The following is a 16525-nucleotide window of genomic DNA, read 5'->3' as shown; positions in this document are numbered from 1 at the left end:
GTTAAGTGGGTCCCCCTTCCAGCCGCTATCCTTATCCATACTGGAGTGGTCGCCTATCTGGTCCCATGGTAGTCTATGCCGAAGCAGTGAGGCCATGGCTAGGGGCGGCTGCCATAGCGCCTTATGAGCAACTATGACACCCCCGACCGGCGCAAGTCAGGAAAGGACATCTGATCCCACTCCTGCCCGGTTCCCACCGGGCAATGAATTTGGAACGTACTGGAAGGCCTGCCAGGTTTTACGGGACGGAGACCCCTGCACCGGTTGTTGTCTCGCCGTTTCAAGCCGTTGTCACACGACCTTACTAAGGGAGCTCGGCGCAGGTGCCAGCCCAGAATCGTGGTACGAAAACGAAATCCGACTCTTATCATATGGCGTTGCGACCAGTTACCGTAATTGGGAACTTACTGGCATCAATCCCAATGGGCGAATTAGTGCATTTGGGTGGTGGGAGCGGCACTGTTCGCTCCGTCAGAGCTGCTTCCGGATAATGTGGCTTTTGTGAGAATTCGGCGGCCCTGCCTGAGTCTCACCACAACCTAGGCTAGCTCTCGCTGATGGTCCGGGACTGCGTTCTTGCAGTTAGCACTTCCGTGGCCTACGGTAATCGCCAAATACCGACCCGTGGTGGCATACAGCTCTGCCTATATATATATATATATATATATATATATATATATATATATATATATATATATATATATATATATATATATATATATATATATATATATATATATATATATATATATATATATATATATATATATATATATATATATATATATATATATATATATATATATATAAATATATATATATATATATATATATATATATATATATATATATATATATATATATATATATATATATATATATATATATATATATATATATATTAGTGTGGGTCGATTTAAAAATCGCTTAGGCACATATGATTTTCGGATTTTAGGGATCAAAATAAGATACTTTTCTCAAGAAACCATACCTCTAAAATGAATTCTGATGTCCCTTGTACTAACGTGTAGGTACCCAAAAGGTCAAATTTCAAAAAATCCTGTTTTGACCCATTTAGAGTGACCCAATCGAGTCCAAATGTATGACCGACCCCCACTAACTTTGGAGAGCTGACCCACCCATGCTAGTGTTAGCCCCTTGGGACCCCCCTAGGGGGTCTCCCATACAAAAATATAAAAAAATATCAAAAAATCACCATTTTTGGCACTTTATATGACAAAAATCAGTGAAATGGCTATTATTTTTCCGCACAAATGAAGTTTCTAGGAAAAAAATGTTTTTGTTTTGTTTTTGGATTTTTGTTTTCTCCTGCTTCGCATGGGATTCGGTCCTGAGTCTTCAGCGCATACATACACAATTACACATATTTCTGAGCCATTCTCATTGCAGATGGCGTTTGCAGTTGGCGTCCTTTTGAACATAAAATCGTATATCACTCTATTACATCATATGTAATATTTTTATTTCGACCAGTCAGGCGAGCACCGCTGGTATGCTACCACAACGGCTACCACGCACGGACGCTCCGTTTCCACTGTTCCCACGCACACTGTAGAACCAGAGTGAATAAATAGAGTGACGCAGAGTCTGAAACCAGAAAAAACAAACGAACACTGCAAAGTCGGGTGTTTTCTTCAATGAAATAGTCTGCTGGGAGGCAACAAAAATCCATCCACTGTTTCCTCACAATCGGATTCATCGGGAACCGAAAAAAACTCACATTCCTTACTGTTTTTTGTTATTACACAAAACGCACTTCATTTTATCTATCTCTATCAAACTTTATCAAACGAACTTGTTTTAAATTTAAATACAATAACTATCTTTTCACTCTGACAATAACAACACTCCGTTGAAGTCAACTGGAACTTGAGCAAAAAGGGGCTGCCAGAAAAATATTTTGGTGGATACATAAAAAAACCGTGTTGCTGTTTTGACTGAATTTCTCTCTGCGTCACTCTATCTATTCACTCTGTGTAGAACTAGTGTAGGTTTCGTATAGGATAGAAACGTCAACATAAATCATTCTACATCGTCCGCCAAAGAGTCAACACCTAAAATAAAAACCTGAAAGTGAAAGTGAAAATTGTTAAAGTCAAAATATATTATTTTTAGTTTACAATGAACCCGCAAGATGAAATAGCAACAACATCATCAGCTATCGAAAACCCAATGAGTCATATACCCAAGCATGATGTTGCTGTTTTTGGTGTGTCTTCTGATTTAAATGATATTAATTTACCAACCGATCTGGATATCTTGAGATATTATTTTTACTTAAGCGAACGTGCAAAAACAGAACAAAAAAAGTTTTCTTATAAACAATTCTCTAATCACGTAACAGATAGGTTGGTTGGAACTTGGGAAAAACTTGGTATGGAAATAATTTCAAAAAAATATGTTGCTGTTAAATTGAATAGATTGGTTGACAAATACCAAGCCGAAATTAAGAAGACGAATAGAGACCTTTTAGTGTTTACCGGTACTCTGAACGAAATTTTTCATATTGGAGCATGTAAATGCGATTTGACGGCAGCTCAATGTAACTGCGGTTTGGTTCCAGAACGCCTCAAAGAGTTTATGCACGATCAAAATAAACAGAGAAGACTAACAATTGATGCATTTCTGATGGAAATTGAAGAGCAAGGGACATCGTCATTAATGCCAACAATGCCATCATACGAAGATCCCGATGATACAACATACGTAGACGTACCGATGACGGTTGATGAAGATGTTATGAATAGAAGCACAAGTTCACAATACACAGAAAGATACGATTGTTTTAACTTTGCCTTGATGTGTTACAGATTTGGTGTGTCTGATAGAGTAGCGTCAGCATTGGCAACCAGTCTTTTCAAAGATTTTGAAATGAAAGAACAGCATGGCGAACCTCTCATCATGGATAAATCGAAAGTTCGTAGGGAAAGAGAGAAATGCAGACGAATAGTGCTCCGCAAAAGGTTTGATGATTCCAGTTTAATAGCGTTTTCATTCGACGGCAGAAAAGATGATACTTATACGAGAGAAAAATTTTATGGTAAGTATCATAGTAGGATGGTAAAAGAACCTCACCTTGTTATTTTGAGAGAACCGAATTCTCGATTGATTGGTTACGCAAGACTGGTAGAGGAAAGTGCTGAATACAAAACAACAAAATTGAATGAATTTTTCAACGATAAAAACATATCTCTGGATGCATTGTTTGGCATATGCACTGACGATGAGCCAACAAACACTGGCACACACGGTGGAATTATACGAAGATTCGAATTGCTGCTAAAAAGACCATTGCATTGGTTTGTTTGCCTTCTACACTTCAACGAACTTCCGTTTCGACATTTGTTTGGGGTTTTGGATAAATCATCCACCGCTGGACCAACATCAACAACCGGGAAACTAAGCAAGCATATTGAAAATTCTGAAGCTCTTCCGGTAAGTCATTGCTATCACTCATTTATTATAATTTTCTAACATTTTGAATGGTGAAATCATAATAAATTTATTTAATTTATTTATTTATTTGGTATATTCACCAACAGGCAGGCAGGTGCCCAAATGGTGTAATTTAAAGCTAACAATTAAAATATCTTCAGAGAGTCAATACAATATTACATATTACAAACAATATAACATTTGAACTAGTCAGATCTTGAAAAAAATAAACGATATCGCCGACGAAGAAGCGTTCGAGGTAAATTAAAGTCAAATAGAGCAGATACTCTGTTGAACAACCTTTGGAGACCAACCATTGCGCCAAAAATGCTGTAGTTAGTTCGTTGAGCAGGCAGTCGTAGCATCGAATTGTTTCGCAGAGCACGAGGTCGCACGTTTATATTTACTTGTTCCAAAAGAGCGGGACAGTCTATGCGGCCTTGTAAAAGGTCAGTGGTGAACAATGCCCTGGCTGTTTCTCTACGGACAGACAGAAGCTCCAAACGAATTAATAAGCAGCGGCTTTCATAGCTTGGTAGACGGAAGCGATCCGTCCATGGCAGTTTACGAAGAGCGAATCTCAAAAAGCGCCGTTGAACTGATTCTATTCTTTCCACGCCATTGTTGTAATGAGGAGTCCAGACAACCGAGCAGTACTCCAGTATAGAGCGAGATAAAGCGCAATACAATGATTTAAGGCAGTAGATATTCGTAAAGTCTTTAGCGATCCTGAAGATGACTCCCAGAACTCTAGAGGCTTTGTCGACAGTGAATGAAATGTGAGGCTTGAAAGTGAGCTGGGAATCCAAAATTACCCCCAAGTCTTTAACTTGGTTTACGCGCTCGATCTCAGTTCCTAGCAAAGCGTATTTGTAGTGTATAGTCTGTTTTTTTCGCGAAAATGATATAATCGAGCACTTGGATGGATTAACGTCCATACGGTTCAGATGGCACCAATCGGCAAAAACATCTAGCTGACGTTGAAGAAAGTGACAGTCTTCAATTGTGTGAACTTGAAGAAAGAGTTTGAGGTCATCCGCGTAAGACAACCGTGGTCCTTTAATGACTAGGTTCACGTCATTAAAATAGAGCAGAAAGATTAGCGGTCCTAAGTGACTTCCCTGCGGTATTCCAGACGTAGCGTCAAAATAAGAGGATTGGCAATCCCTAATAGCAACGGTTAGACGGTGACCGGTAAGGTACGATTGAAACCATAGTAAAAGATTCCCGTTGATTCCAAGATTGTCAAGTTTTGCAACGGCTATGCGATGATTCAGTTTATCGAAGGCAGCTGTCAAGTCAGTGTAAATAACATCCGTCTGAGCACGTTACGCCATACTGTCACTGATGTACGAAGTGAGGCAAAGTAAATTGGTGGCGGTGGAGCGACCGGCTGTGAATCCATGTTGGTCAGTGCTTATGAAAGCTTTGCAGTGAGCGAGCAAAGGCTCCATGATAACAAGCTCGAACAGTTTGGCAACAGCACAGAGCGATGTGATGCCACGATAATTGCTCACATCGTTTTTGTTTCCCTTCTTGTGTACTGGAAACATGTACGCTGATTTCCAGCAGGACGGGAAGACGCCGAAAGCGACAGATAGCTGGAAAACATGCAGAAGCGGAGATATTAGGTTATCAATCTGCGTTTTAAGAAACGTCGACGGAATCCCGTCAGGACCTGGGTTTAATGAAGCTTTTAGTTTGCAGCAGGCTCTAGAAATCATTGTCGCGTCTAAATGAAAAGTGTTCAAAGTTTGACCGGACTGTGGGGTATTACTGGCGGCACGTTCGACGTGATGATCGCTCAGTGTCTCGTCAGTGAACACGCTGGCAAATTTTTCGGAGAAAAGCTGACAGATGTCCTGCGGGGTGCTTGCTTCCTTACCGTTGAATGTCATAGAAGAGGGTATACCACCTTCATGTCGTTGTTGATTGACGAACCGCCAAAACTGTTTGGGACGAGCCTTGAGCTTTCTCTGTAAATCTTGATGATATCGGAGAAAGCATCGTTTCGCAACACTTTTGTAGGTGTGGTTGATTCTCACGTAATGACGTTTTAGGGACAGTGTACGGTGCTTAGTAAATTTTTTCAAGGCGGCTCTCTTCTGGGATTTCAACTGCCGAAGTTCTCTTGTTTGCCACGGCTGTCGGGGAGCAGGATGCTGGCACTTCTTTGGGACGTATCGATCGATGGCGTAGGCCAATACGTTGGAGAAAGTTTGAGCGGCGACATCGGCATCGACGGAGTCAAAAATGGAGTTCCAGTCGAGCTCGGAGAAAAACTCAGCGATTTTCTGGTGATCAGCCTTGCGGAAGTCGTAAGATACGGTAGCAGATGCAGTGTCAAGGTCGCGTTTCGATTCGGCGTTTATAGTCACGAATAATGGTGGGTGGTGGGGGACTATTTTAACCAATGGAGCAGGGGCCTCGCATAAATATGGGGCCGTGTCCTGGGCGCTCACAAAGCAGAGGTCTAGAATGCGGTTGTTCTGGTTGGTGATATGGTTAATTTGAGTGAGTGTGGCTGAGCTATAGCAATCCAGAAGTAAAGCTGCGATAGGATGGATGCTCGAATGATCCAAGTCCGGAAAGAAAAACCCGTCTCGAAATTCTCTCCACGAAATCCGGGGAAGATTGAAATCGCCGAACACCATAACTTCGTCTGTTGGTTTTGCAGTTTCCAACACTGAGAAGACTGATTGACAATGAGCAACAATCAATTCACGCTCATGTACTCGATCCGGAGGTATGTACAGAGCGCAGAGAAACAACTTACGATCGCCCAGTTTGATCGCTGTCCAAACTTGTTCCAGGCTCAAAGAGGCAGCATCCACTAAAATTTTGGCTTCGAACTTGGAATTAACAGCCACGAGAACGCCACCACCAGTAGATTTGCGACTATTATCGGAGCTCCTATCACAACGGAAAACCTCGTAGTCATTTCCAAACACCTGACGAGAAAGTGTGCGGGAATCCAGCCAAGTCTCCGTAAGAACTATGATATCGTAGCAAAGATCCGAGACGGCAACGCGGAAATCATCAACAACGCTGTTCATACCGCCGACATTTTGGTAGTACACGGTGACCTCTTGGTGGCGGCTAGAAAGCAGGCTGCTTGTTGGTCGTGTTATCGAAGTGCCGGAAACGCAGCTGAAATGCGAAGCGGTTTCAGGCATCGATTGGGACGAGTTGTAATTATACTTGCCTGCTGAAGCAGGTTGGAAGACCCCCGATCCACATCTGCCCTCAGGACCGAGACGACTGTGGTGAGCGCTGGCTGCAATAGGCGCGACTGGGGCAGAGGAACCGGGGGCTTCCATACTGCTTTCCACATTGCGTCCCGGTTGCAGCTGCATTCCAATATTGGAGGCCTCGTTATCGACGCTGAAATTTAAAAAGGTGTCGGGGAGCAAAGAGCAATCGAAACGCGCCTGAGTCGGATACTTGCTTGAGATAACAGGCTGGAAGACCCCCTCTGTTGCTCTGAACTCAGTACCGGGACGGCTCTGTTGGCGGGAACATTGACGAAGATCGGAGAGATTATCGATTCTCGAAGATGGTAGAACCGAGACAGAGTCAGAGGGGACTCCCATTAAACCTTGTTGCGTGCGTCCCGGTATAGCCATATAAGTCGCTAGCTCGAAGATGGTGGATCGGTCACTGTGGCATGGTTGTGTAGCTGCGAGGGGGTATTCCGGGTTTAGCTCAATCCCATCATGGGCGTTACTGGAGACGAAGCCTGGGATAGCAATAGCGGTGTCGTTGATTTTTTGGTTTTCAGCGGTACGCGAAATTTTTGTGCCTTATAATCCTCGAATTCGCGAAAGAGAGTACCCTCCGGCCAGGTTTCTGGATCTAGTGCCTTGGCCTTTAGGGATGGATCAACTCCAATTTTAAAAGACACGAACGTAAGCGTGCTAATATCCCTGTCCTTCGGAACAAGTTTGACAACAACGGGGTCGTTGTCGGTCTCGAGATAGGCTTTCGCTATAGTTGACATAGATTCCGTAGAGAAATCAGGTCGAATCCTAGATATGTACAACCAGAATTTTTCTTCGGTGTTATTGGTAACGGGTGCTACGACGAAGTTATCCAGAGTCCGCTTACTACCGGCAGTGCAGTTGTCCGAAGATCGTGGGGCTGCATCTGATTCTCGAGGTCGCTTGAAGGGCCTGTGTTGATCTACTGCTGGCCAACGATTCCGTAGAGACGGCGAAAATTGGGCAGCCGGTTTCGTGTGTAGTTGTTTTATTTCGCCGCGTAGTTCACAGATCACGTTAGTTAGCGAGTTCAGCTGTGGCAATGGACCAGCATTAGATGACAGCATACGAAAATGGGAATTCTCGAACAACTCGGCACAATTGTCACACATCCAGAAGAGATTTTTTTTGTGCGAAGTAAAGTACCCTAGCAGCGCGCGTGACACGCCAGCACAGGTACTCATGTGAAATGTCGCTCCGCAATAACCACGGCAGGTAACAAAATCAATGCCCGAAATAGCATCGGAGCATTTTGCACACGTTTTAGCCATAGCTAATATATGCTATATATGAAGTTCCAACACCCACTACTAGGCTGTATTTTATCGGTAATGTGGACAGTCTTGGAATAGATTGTCTTCGCAGTATGTTGTGATGGTTCAAACGGAGGGTTTGTGGATAGGCTTATTGTTGATTTGACGGAGAGATGGCGCTGTTGAGAAAAAAATCGAGCAGGACAACAGTGCAGCAAAGCAAGCTGGTTACAAACACAAAAACACTGCACTTAGCACGTCAAAAGTTTCATTGAATTAAGCACTTTGAGGCGATTTTCCGCACAATACTTCACTTGCTCAGTACAAACAGGAGAACAAAGAAGAGTTCGATAGGTGTGCGATAACCGAAAAGTGTGGAAACACTACAAAAAAACGATATAAATAATCGACGTAAACAAACTCAACTGAACAGACAACTAGTGATGCCAAACATTATTATATATTTTTAGGTGGTGAGCGACTTTCAGAGAATTGCGTTGAAAAATATGCCTCCTGTTGCAGAACAGCACGAATATTCCACCGATTCGCAGTACTTATACGACATGGCACATGCAATTTCTAATGGCGTGGTTTCTGTGGATCTGGCTAACATAAAACCAGGGAAAATTGTACATTCTCGCTGGCTCACCAAGGCCGCTAGATTATTACGATTATATGTGACAATGAAAAAACCACCTAAAAATTTAAGAATTCTGGTTGAATTTATAATTAAGGTTTATGTGCCAATGTATTTTAATATCAAGTATTACAGCTCTGTCGTGTACGGTAGTGTATTATTTTTCAAGTACATTACTTGGGCACAATTTCTGGAGCCAAATTTACGCACTGTTGTCAATCATGTAATTAAAAATAATCCATATTTTGCACATTCGGAAAATATCTTGCTATCAATGTTGTTTGTTTGATGATAGGAAAGAGGTGTGCGACTCTGCTATCAAGAAAATTTTACGATATCGAGACAATGTTGAAGACCCATCGGAACTTAGAGAATATAAAAAAAACAGATATAAACTTCCATTGCTTCGATCGGAACAACACGTTCAACTGCTAGCTAGCGTTTCCAAACGAGTAATATCGGAAAATGTAGAGGCTGTTATGGAGGCGACATTAGAGAGCCGTGCGAAATTGCCCAGTGTTGAAACCAAAAAAGACTTCAAACAATAATTTTTTAGTTTCTTTCCTATGTTCTGATCGAATAAATTTTTAAAGAGAAAACAAAAATCCAAAAACAAAACAAAAACATTTTTTTCCTAGAAACTTCATTTGTGCGGAAAAATAATAGCCATTTCACTGATTTTTGTCATATAAAGTGCCAAAAATGGTGATTTTTTGATATTTTTTTATATTTTTGTATGGGAGACCCCTAGGGGGGTATATATATATATATATATATATATATATATATATATATATATATATATATATATATATATATATATATATATATATATATATATATATATATATATATATATATATATATATATATATATATATATATACACTACCCGTCATAGGTTTGGAATCGCTTTACTGAGTATTGCAACACCCAGTTTGAATATTGCAACACCCCGAAAAGTTTTGCATCACTTGATATGTGCAAATCAATGTAACTCTATCTTTTGATTCTGAAAACCTAGAGAGTTGTGGTCTTCAGTAAAGTTGCTCAGGAGGTCAAGGGCTTGTGATTGGAGGAAATCTCAGTTCGGGATTCAGCCACAACACAGCGCTAGTGTGCATGAAGTTTTGATTGTTTTGAACGCTATTTAGCTCGATAATCCCACCATTTAGAGAGTTGCGATTTTCAGCAAAGTTACTCAAGAAGTCAAGGACTTGTAATTGGCGGACAGTATAGAGCGGAATTCAACCGCAACGCAGCGCTAGTGTGCATGTAGTTTTGAGCGTTTCGAACTTAGTTTAGCTCATTAATCACATCATTTACACTGATTGTTTACACATGACGAAGTGAAATCAATTTGAATGTTAACAATTTGACCATCACACACAATACGTAAGCTTGTGTGTGTTTATTTTAAAGAAGTACTTTTATTTGAACATACACAACCCGTTTTACTATGGGAAAATTGATGATAACGCGACTAAATTGATGACCTCGGCACCTAAGAGTTGCAATAGACTTGTCTCTAATCCGATATTAAAAGATTTGACTACCACAGTTGCGAAGTCGTATTTCAATTAGACACTAGGTGTTTTTGATTTGTGTTGACACTGAATTTTAATGAAAATAGCCTCAACACACATGCGGCGTTATATGTACTGTGTTTAGGCGTGCTTGACCACAACTGGTGGCACTAGCCGAAGACCGCAACTTTCTGGGTAGTAATATTCGTGCGATAAGTTGAAGTTTGAATACGAAGAACCACATGTACCCTAGCGCCGCATAGTGGGGTAATTCAGTACTAAATTGTCTACCATGTAGAAGCCTTTTGCATCCTGAACAAGTTTGCTGAACGCCGAAACTTTCTAGCAGGTCAGAATCGTGAGATTAGTTATGTTCAAAATACGACAAATTGTGCGCCCACCAGCGATAAAATTTCACACTAAATTGGCCACCATACAGTAGCCTTTGACCTTCTGAACAAGCTTGCTGAAAACCGCATTATTCTAGGTTGTCAAAAACACGAGATATCCGCCTATTCCAGGTGATGCAAAACTTTTCGGGAGGTGTTGCAATATTCAAACTGAGTGTTGCAATACTCAGTAAAGCGATTCCAAACTTATGACGGGTAGAGTATATATATATATATATATATATATATATATATATATATATATATATATATATATATATATATATATATATATATATATATATATATATATATATATATATATATATATATATATATATATATATATATATATATATATATATGTATATATATATATATATATATATATATATATATATATATATATATATATATATATATATATATATATATATATATATATATATATATATATATATATTTATATATATATATATATATATATATATATATATATATATATATATATATATATATATATATATATATATATATTTATATATATATATATATATATATATATATATATATATATATATATAAATTTAGTAATAAATAAATTTATTCAATTATTATATATTTTTAGGTGGTGAGCGACTTTCAGAGAATTGCGTTGGAAAATATGCCTCCTGTTGCAGAACAGCACGAATATTCCACCGATTCGCAGTACTTATACGACATCGCACATGCAATTTCTAATGGCGTGGTTTCTGTGGATCTGGCTAACATAAAACCAGGGAAAATTGTACATTCTCGCTGGCTCACCAAGGCCGCTAGATTATTACGATTATATGTGACAATGAAAAAACCACCTAAAAATTTAAGAATTCTGGTTGAATTTATAATTAAGGTTTATGTGCCAATGTATTTTAATATCAAGTATTACAGCTCTGTCGTGTACGGTAGTGTATTATTTTTCAAGTACATTACTTGGGCACAATTTCTGGAGCCAAATTTACGCACTGTTGTCAATCATGTAATTAAAAATAATCCATATTTTGCACATTCGGAAAATATCTTGCTATCAATGTTGTTTGATGATAGGAAAGAGGTGCGCGACTCTGCTATCAAGAAAATTTTATGATATCGAGACAATGTTGAAGACCCATCGGAACTTAGAGAATATAAAATAACCAGATATAAACTTCCATTGCTTCGATCGGAACAACACGTATATATATATATATATATATATATATATATATATATATATATATATATATATATATATATATATATATATATATATATATATATATATATATATATATATATATATATATATATATATATATATATATATATATATTTATATATATATATATATATATATATATATATATATATATATATATATATATATATATATATATATATCTTCAATAACAATTTAACCGTCTCCCATAAACTCGATAATCCTGCTTCTGTTTACGTCGCAGAATTAGCTGCAATTCAGTACACCCTAGGGATTATCGAAAAAATGCCCACGGATCATTATTTCATCTTTACGGACAGTCTCAGCTCCATTGAGGCTCTCCGATCGATGAAAGATGTTAAGCACTCTCCGTATTTCCTGGGGAAAATACGGGAACATCTGAGTGCTTTATCCGAAAAATCGTATCAGATTACCTAAGCGTGTGTCCCTTCTCACTGCTCGATACTGGGTAATGAGAAAGCGAACTTATTGAACAAGTTCAACAAGCGCCTCTTGGCATTGCCGGGTAGATTCTTCAACAAGTTGAATTTGATTCTATCTAACCCAGGCGCGTTATTGTTACAGGACAGGAGGGCTACTGAGAATTCTGCCATCGTAAAAGGTGATTCTATCGCGTCGTGGCCCGGAGACGCATCGCGAACAATGTTTTGCTCAGGAACAGAGTCCGGACATACTTTCCTGGCAAAATCAAATATCCACCGACTTGAAGACTCCTCGCTTTCGTTGACCGTTACGCGATTCCGCATTCTTCGGGCTGTGTTCCAAAGAGTGCTCATCGATGTCTCCCTCGACGTCTCGTTTACGAACCGACGCCAATATCCGCGTTTCTTTGCTTTAGCCAAACTATTAAGCTTGGTATTAAGCTCCGAATACCGTATATAGTCGCCAGGTATACCTCCCTTCTGGAAGGCCAAAAACGCGTCGGATCTTTGCGTGTAGACATCGGAGCACTCTTGGTCCCACCACGGAGTGGGAGGCCGTTCTTTGATCGTTACGCCGGGTATTTCTTCGTTTGGGCTTGCAACACGGCGTCGAGAATCAAGCCCGCGAGGAGGTTGTATTCTTCAAGTGGTGGATGATGTTGAATCGACTCGACCGCTTTTGAAATCATTTCCTCGTATAACTTCCAATCGACATTCCATGTGAGGTCATACGGAATGTCAATTGGTCGAATGCGAGTTAACCCGTTAGTAATTGAAATAAGAATAGGCAAATGGTCGCTACCGTGAGGATCGAGGATTAACTTCCATGTGCAATCCAACCGTAGCGACGTCGAACATAAGGATAGATCCAAAGCGCTTGGGCGCGCTGGAGGTTTCGGGATACGTGTAATTTCACCGTTGTTTAAAATAGTCATGTCGAAGTCATCGCAAAGGTTGTAGATTAAAGAGGAGCGGTTATCATTGTAAGGGGAACCCCAAGCCACACCATGAGAGTTGAAGTCTCCCAAAATCAAACGTGGCGAGGGAAGAAGTTCTATTAAATCAAAGAGCAGCCGTTGCCCAACCTGTTCTCTGGGAGGAATATATATTGAGGCAATACAAAGCTCTTTACCTTGTATTGTCATTTGACATGCGACAACTTCGATGCCTGGAATCGAGGGGAGGTTAATACGATAGAAAGAATAGCACTTTCTAATCCCTAAAAGTACTCCCCCATATGGAGTGTCTCGATCAAGGCGAATAATATTAAAATCATGGAAGTTGAGATCAATATTTGAAGTAAGCCAAGTTTCACAAAGGGAAAATGCATCGCATTTGTTTTTATTTATCAAAACTTTAAACGAATCAATTTTTGGTGAAATACTTCTACAATTCCACTGTAAGACAGAGATAGAATCCTTCGTTTACGCAGTTGAATTAGGCATCGAAGGGTACAATCGCTGCAAGGAGGGGCCATTGGGCAGTCAACTGCTTCAAAAATGTTCTAACTGTTGGGAGAAATGCTGTGAGAAAAATTTTAATTGGATCGGGTACATTGAAAGTTTCAATAATCCAGTCCACAATGTCAAAAAAATGACCAGTCCAGCATTTGATTTATCAACTGGATGTGCAAAAGGAACAACTGGGGTTTTAGATGTTCCAGGAAGTGCTGGGAACTCCTTCTGAGACTTTAAATTTGCAAGCCCAGGAGGAGTTTGCTTCGGCTTTTCCGCAGCACTTTTAGATTTGTTCGTATTATTCATTTCATCTTGAGAAACCTTAGGGCCTTTCCTGGGAAGCTTAGGAGAGGAAATATTTTTCCTCTTTCTAGATTCTCCAGGATTGGCGTAGGACGTTTCTGCTGGTGGATCGTCAGAGTCCGTTTCATCCGAAGACAACAGATCAAAGGGGTTCGATGTTATGGTAGAAGTGGTCGCGGTCTTCTTATGAATTTCAGCGTAAGAACGCTTTGAGCGCTCCTTAAGAGACCGTTTAATTTGATGCGTCCGTTATTGCCGAGCGTTCGGGACGGAATCTTGATTAGATGATGTTCCGATTTGAATCGTGGAAACTGTGGAAGGACATGGTTTGTTTGATCCATGGTTGGATAGCTTCCAAAGGCGCATGGCTAGAATGACTAGTAATGCTAATACTAGGATTAGACGTCGGATAGTTTTCTGAATGTTGTTTTGTGTATTTCCAGTTTGTGTACATGTTGGCGGTTTGTAATGTGCATTGTACTAAGTTGTTCTAAATCGAACTCTGAGGTAGATTTCCTTTCTTGGATGTTTATTCCAAACATAGGAATGAGCGTCAATTCGTGTTGGCTCACGGTGGTTTCGTCTTTATATTGTGTGCCATTGATGATCAGTAAACATTTTTTTGAAAGTTGCCGTAATTGTTTCGGTTATCTGTCTTTTGGTTAAGCCACATTCTTCAGAGCTTATGGTGATCGGATCTATTATATTCTTGATGATTACCGTATAACCGTCAATCTGCTTAATCTCCGTTCTGTTCCTTAGTTCTTTGTAGTCGCAGGTTGCTTTGGTGCCTTGTAGTGCTTTTGAGATGCATGGGTCATTGCTGATGTCTATGAGGTCCCTTTTTCTACACATCCTATACTGTTCTACTATCTGACAGCCTGATTCTGAAGTAAAAAATACATTTTTTCTAAGTAAAGCTGTTTTGAAATTGGTTACAATTATCTTGTTGTTTTACCTTCGTTATACTAAACAAAGGTTATAAAATCGGTCGAAAAACGCAAAATAGATCCATGATCCGGAGAGCCGAATCGTATATACCATCTGACTCAGCTCGACGAACTGAGCAATGTCTGTTCGTGTGTATGTGTGTGTGTATGTGTGTGTGTATGTGTGTGTGTGTGTATGTGTGTGTGTGTATGTATGTTGTCTGTATGTATGTGCCGCAAAATACTAACGCACCTTTCTTACAGAACGCAATATCCGATTTGAATGATCTTATACGCAAACGGAAGCTACTGTGCTCCCCCAGAATGCTACCGAGTGGATTTTTGATTAGTGGCTTAGATTTTAAAATATTGATCAAAGAGTATTTTTTATATGAGTCATTTAACTTTTAAGGCAAAATTAATGGCACGGAGAGCCATGTGTTGTATACCAATTTACTCAGATCGACGAATTGAACAATTTATGTATGTTTGTGTATGTGTGCCTGTACGTATGTATGTGTAAATATGTTGTTTATATGTGTAGTATATTAAAATCGACCCAAAAAAGAAAAATAATAAAAACACTCATTTTACAGAACGCTTATTCCGATTTTGATGTTCGCATGCTCAAATAAAAGCCCCTGAGCTCTTCGAAAATCATACTGAGTGCGATTTTTTATTGGTTGCTTGAACTGTAGAGTTTTGACCAAAGAATATTTTAGACATGGGATATTTTACTTTCTGTATAACTTTTCTCTCTCACTGCTCTTACTTCTTCTCTATTCCACTTTTTCTCGTATCGGTATTTATTTCTCAAAGGAAACCAACAATCATCGACAACTTTTCATAATCTGTACACTCTTCGTAGTGCGTCTTAACTGGTGTAAATAAATTACCCTTTAGCTTTTTCTTGAAAATTTGAACCAGATTTTAGAAGAAACTGCAATGTTTACTTAGCTCTTTAGCTTCCAAAGCTTCCGTGCTCACTTCTTATAAAATATATACTAAATTGTACGTTGAACCTAGATTTGCGAAGAGTAAGAAACATTTACAGCTTTCGGGAGCCAAGCATTGTAGTAAAATCTGATCCCGCAGTGTGCAAATGTAAAACAATTAGCGATGCAGATATTTTGAAAAGCTTTACCAAAGATGTATAGACCTATTTACGTACGAATGTGTCAGTGCCACCCGTTGAGAAAAACACAAATAAATCGCAGTTTTTTGCAATGCTACGTTTTGGACAGCTGGAAAATTTTTCAGTTGAACACTTATTTTATGTTTTGAATTTGTGACAAGGAATCTAAAGTAACTGATGAAGGTAATCGGCACAATAAGGAAAAAGTGTTGAAGCAACTCTACATGACTCTACACGTTTACTAGTGTGCGCAGGTGAAAAGTCACTTATCTCTATGAATGATACAATATGCTCATGTAAGATATTGCTTTCTAATTTAAGACTAAGTGCAAACAGAGTATCCATGTTATTCCACTTCTCGTTATCGCAGCAAGATTTAAAAAGTCTTTATTCCGGATTTTTTCATACATCCTAGGCCTTCGAAAAGAATAATGTTTTCGCCTACACTCTGAAAATCCAAAATTCTCAAAGGTCGTGGAGAGCCTTCATTTTCAGATATT

The 16525-nt window shown here is 39.4% G+C and overlaps 2 protein-coding genes across 2 annotated transcripts; both read right to left on the bottom strand.

Moving 5' to 3' along the window:
• Positions 1–5152: 5152 nt before the first annotated feature.
• Positions 5153–7082, bottom strand: LOC129720018 (uncharacterized). Its single transcript, XM_055671426.1, has 2 exons — positions 5234–7082; positions 5153–5169 (listed from the first exon to the last, which is right to left on the bottom strand). Exons 1-2 carry the CDS (start codon positions 7080–7082, stop codon positions 5153–5155), a joined length of 1866 nt encoding a protein of 621 aa, XP_055527401.1.
• A 74-nt stretch (positions 7083–7156) lies between these two features.
• On the bottom strand, positions 7157–7987 carry LOC129720017 (uncharacterized). The gene has a single exon (XM_055671425.1). It carries the CDS (start codon positions 7985–7987, stop codon positions 7157–7159), a length of 831 nt encoding a protein of 276 aa, XP_055527400.1.
• Positions 7988–16525: the final 8538 nt, after the last annotated feature.

Source organism: Wyeomyia smithii, chromosome 2, assembly GCF_029784165.1.
Source record: "Wyeomyia smithii strain HCP4-BCI-WySm-NY-G18 chromosome 2, ASM2978416v1, whole genome shotgun sequence".
Taxonomy (NCBI): Eukaryota; Metazoa; Arthropoda; class Insecta; order Diptera; family Culicidae; genus Wyeomyia; species Wyeomyia smithii.
Note: the sequence above shows the minus strand (reverse complement) of the source record. Positions and strands in the feature narration are given on the sequence as shown.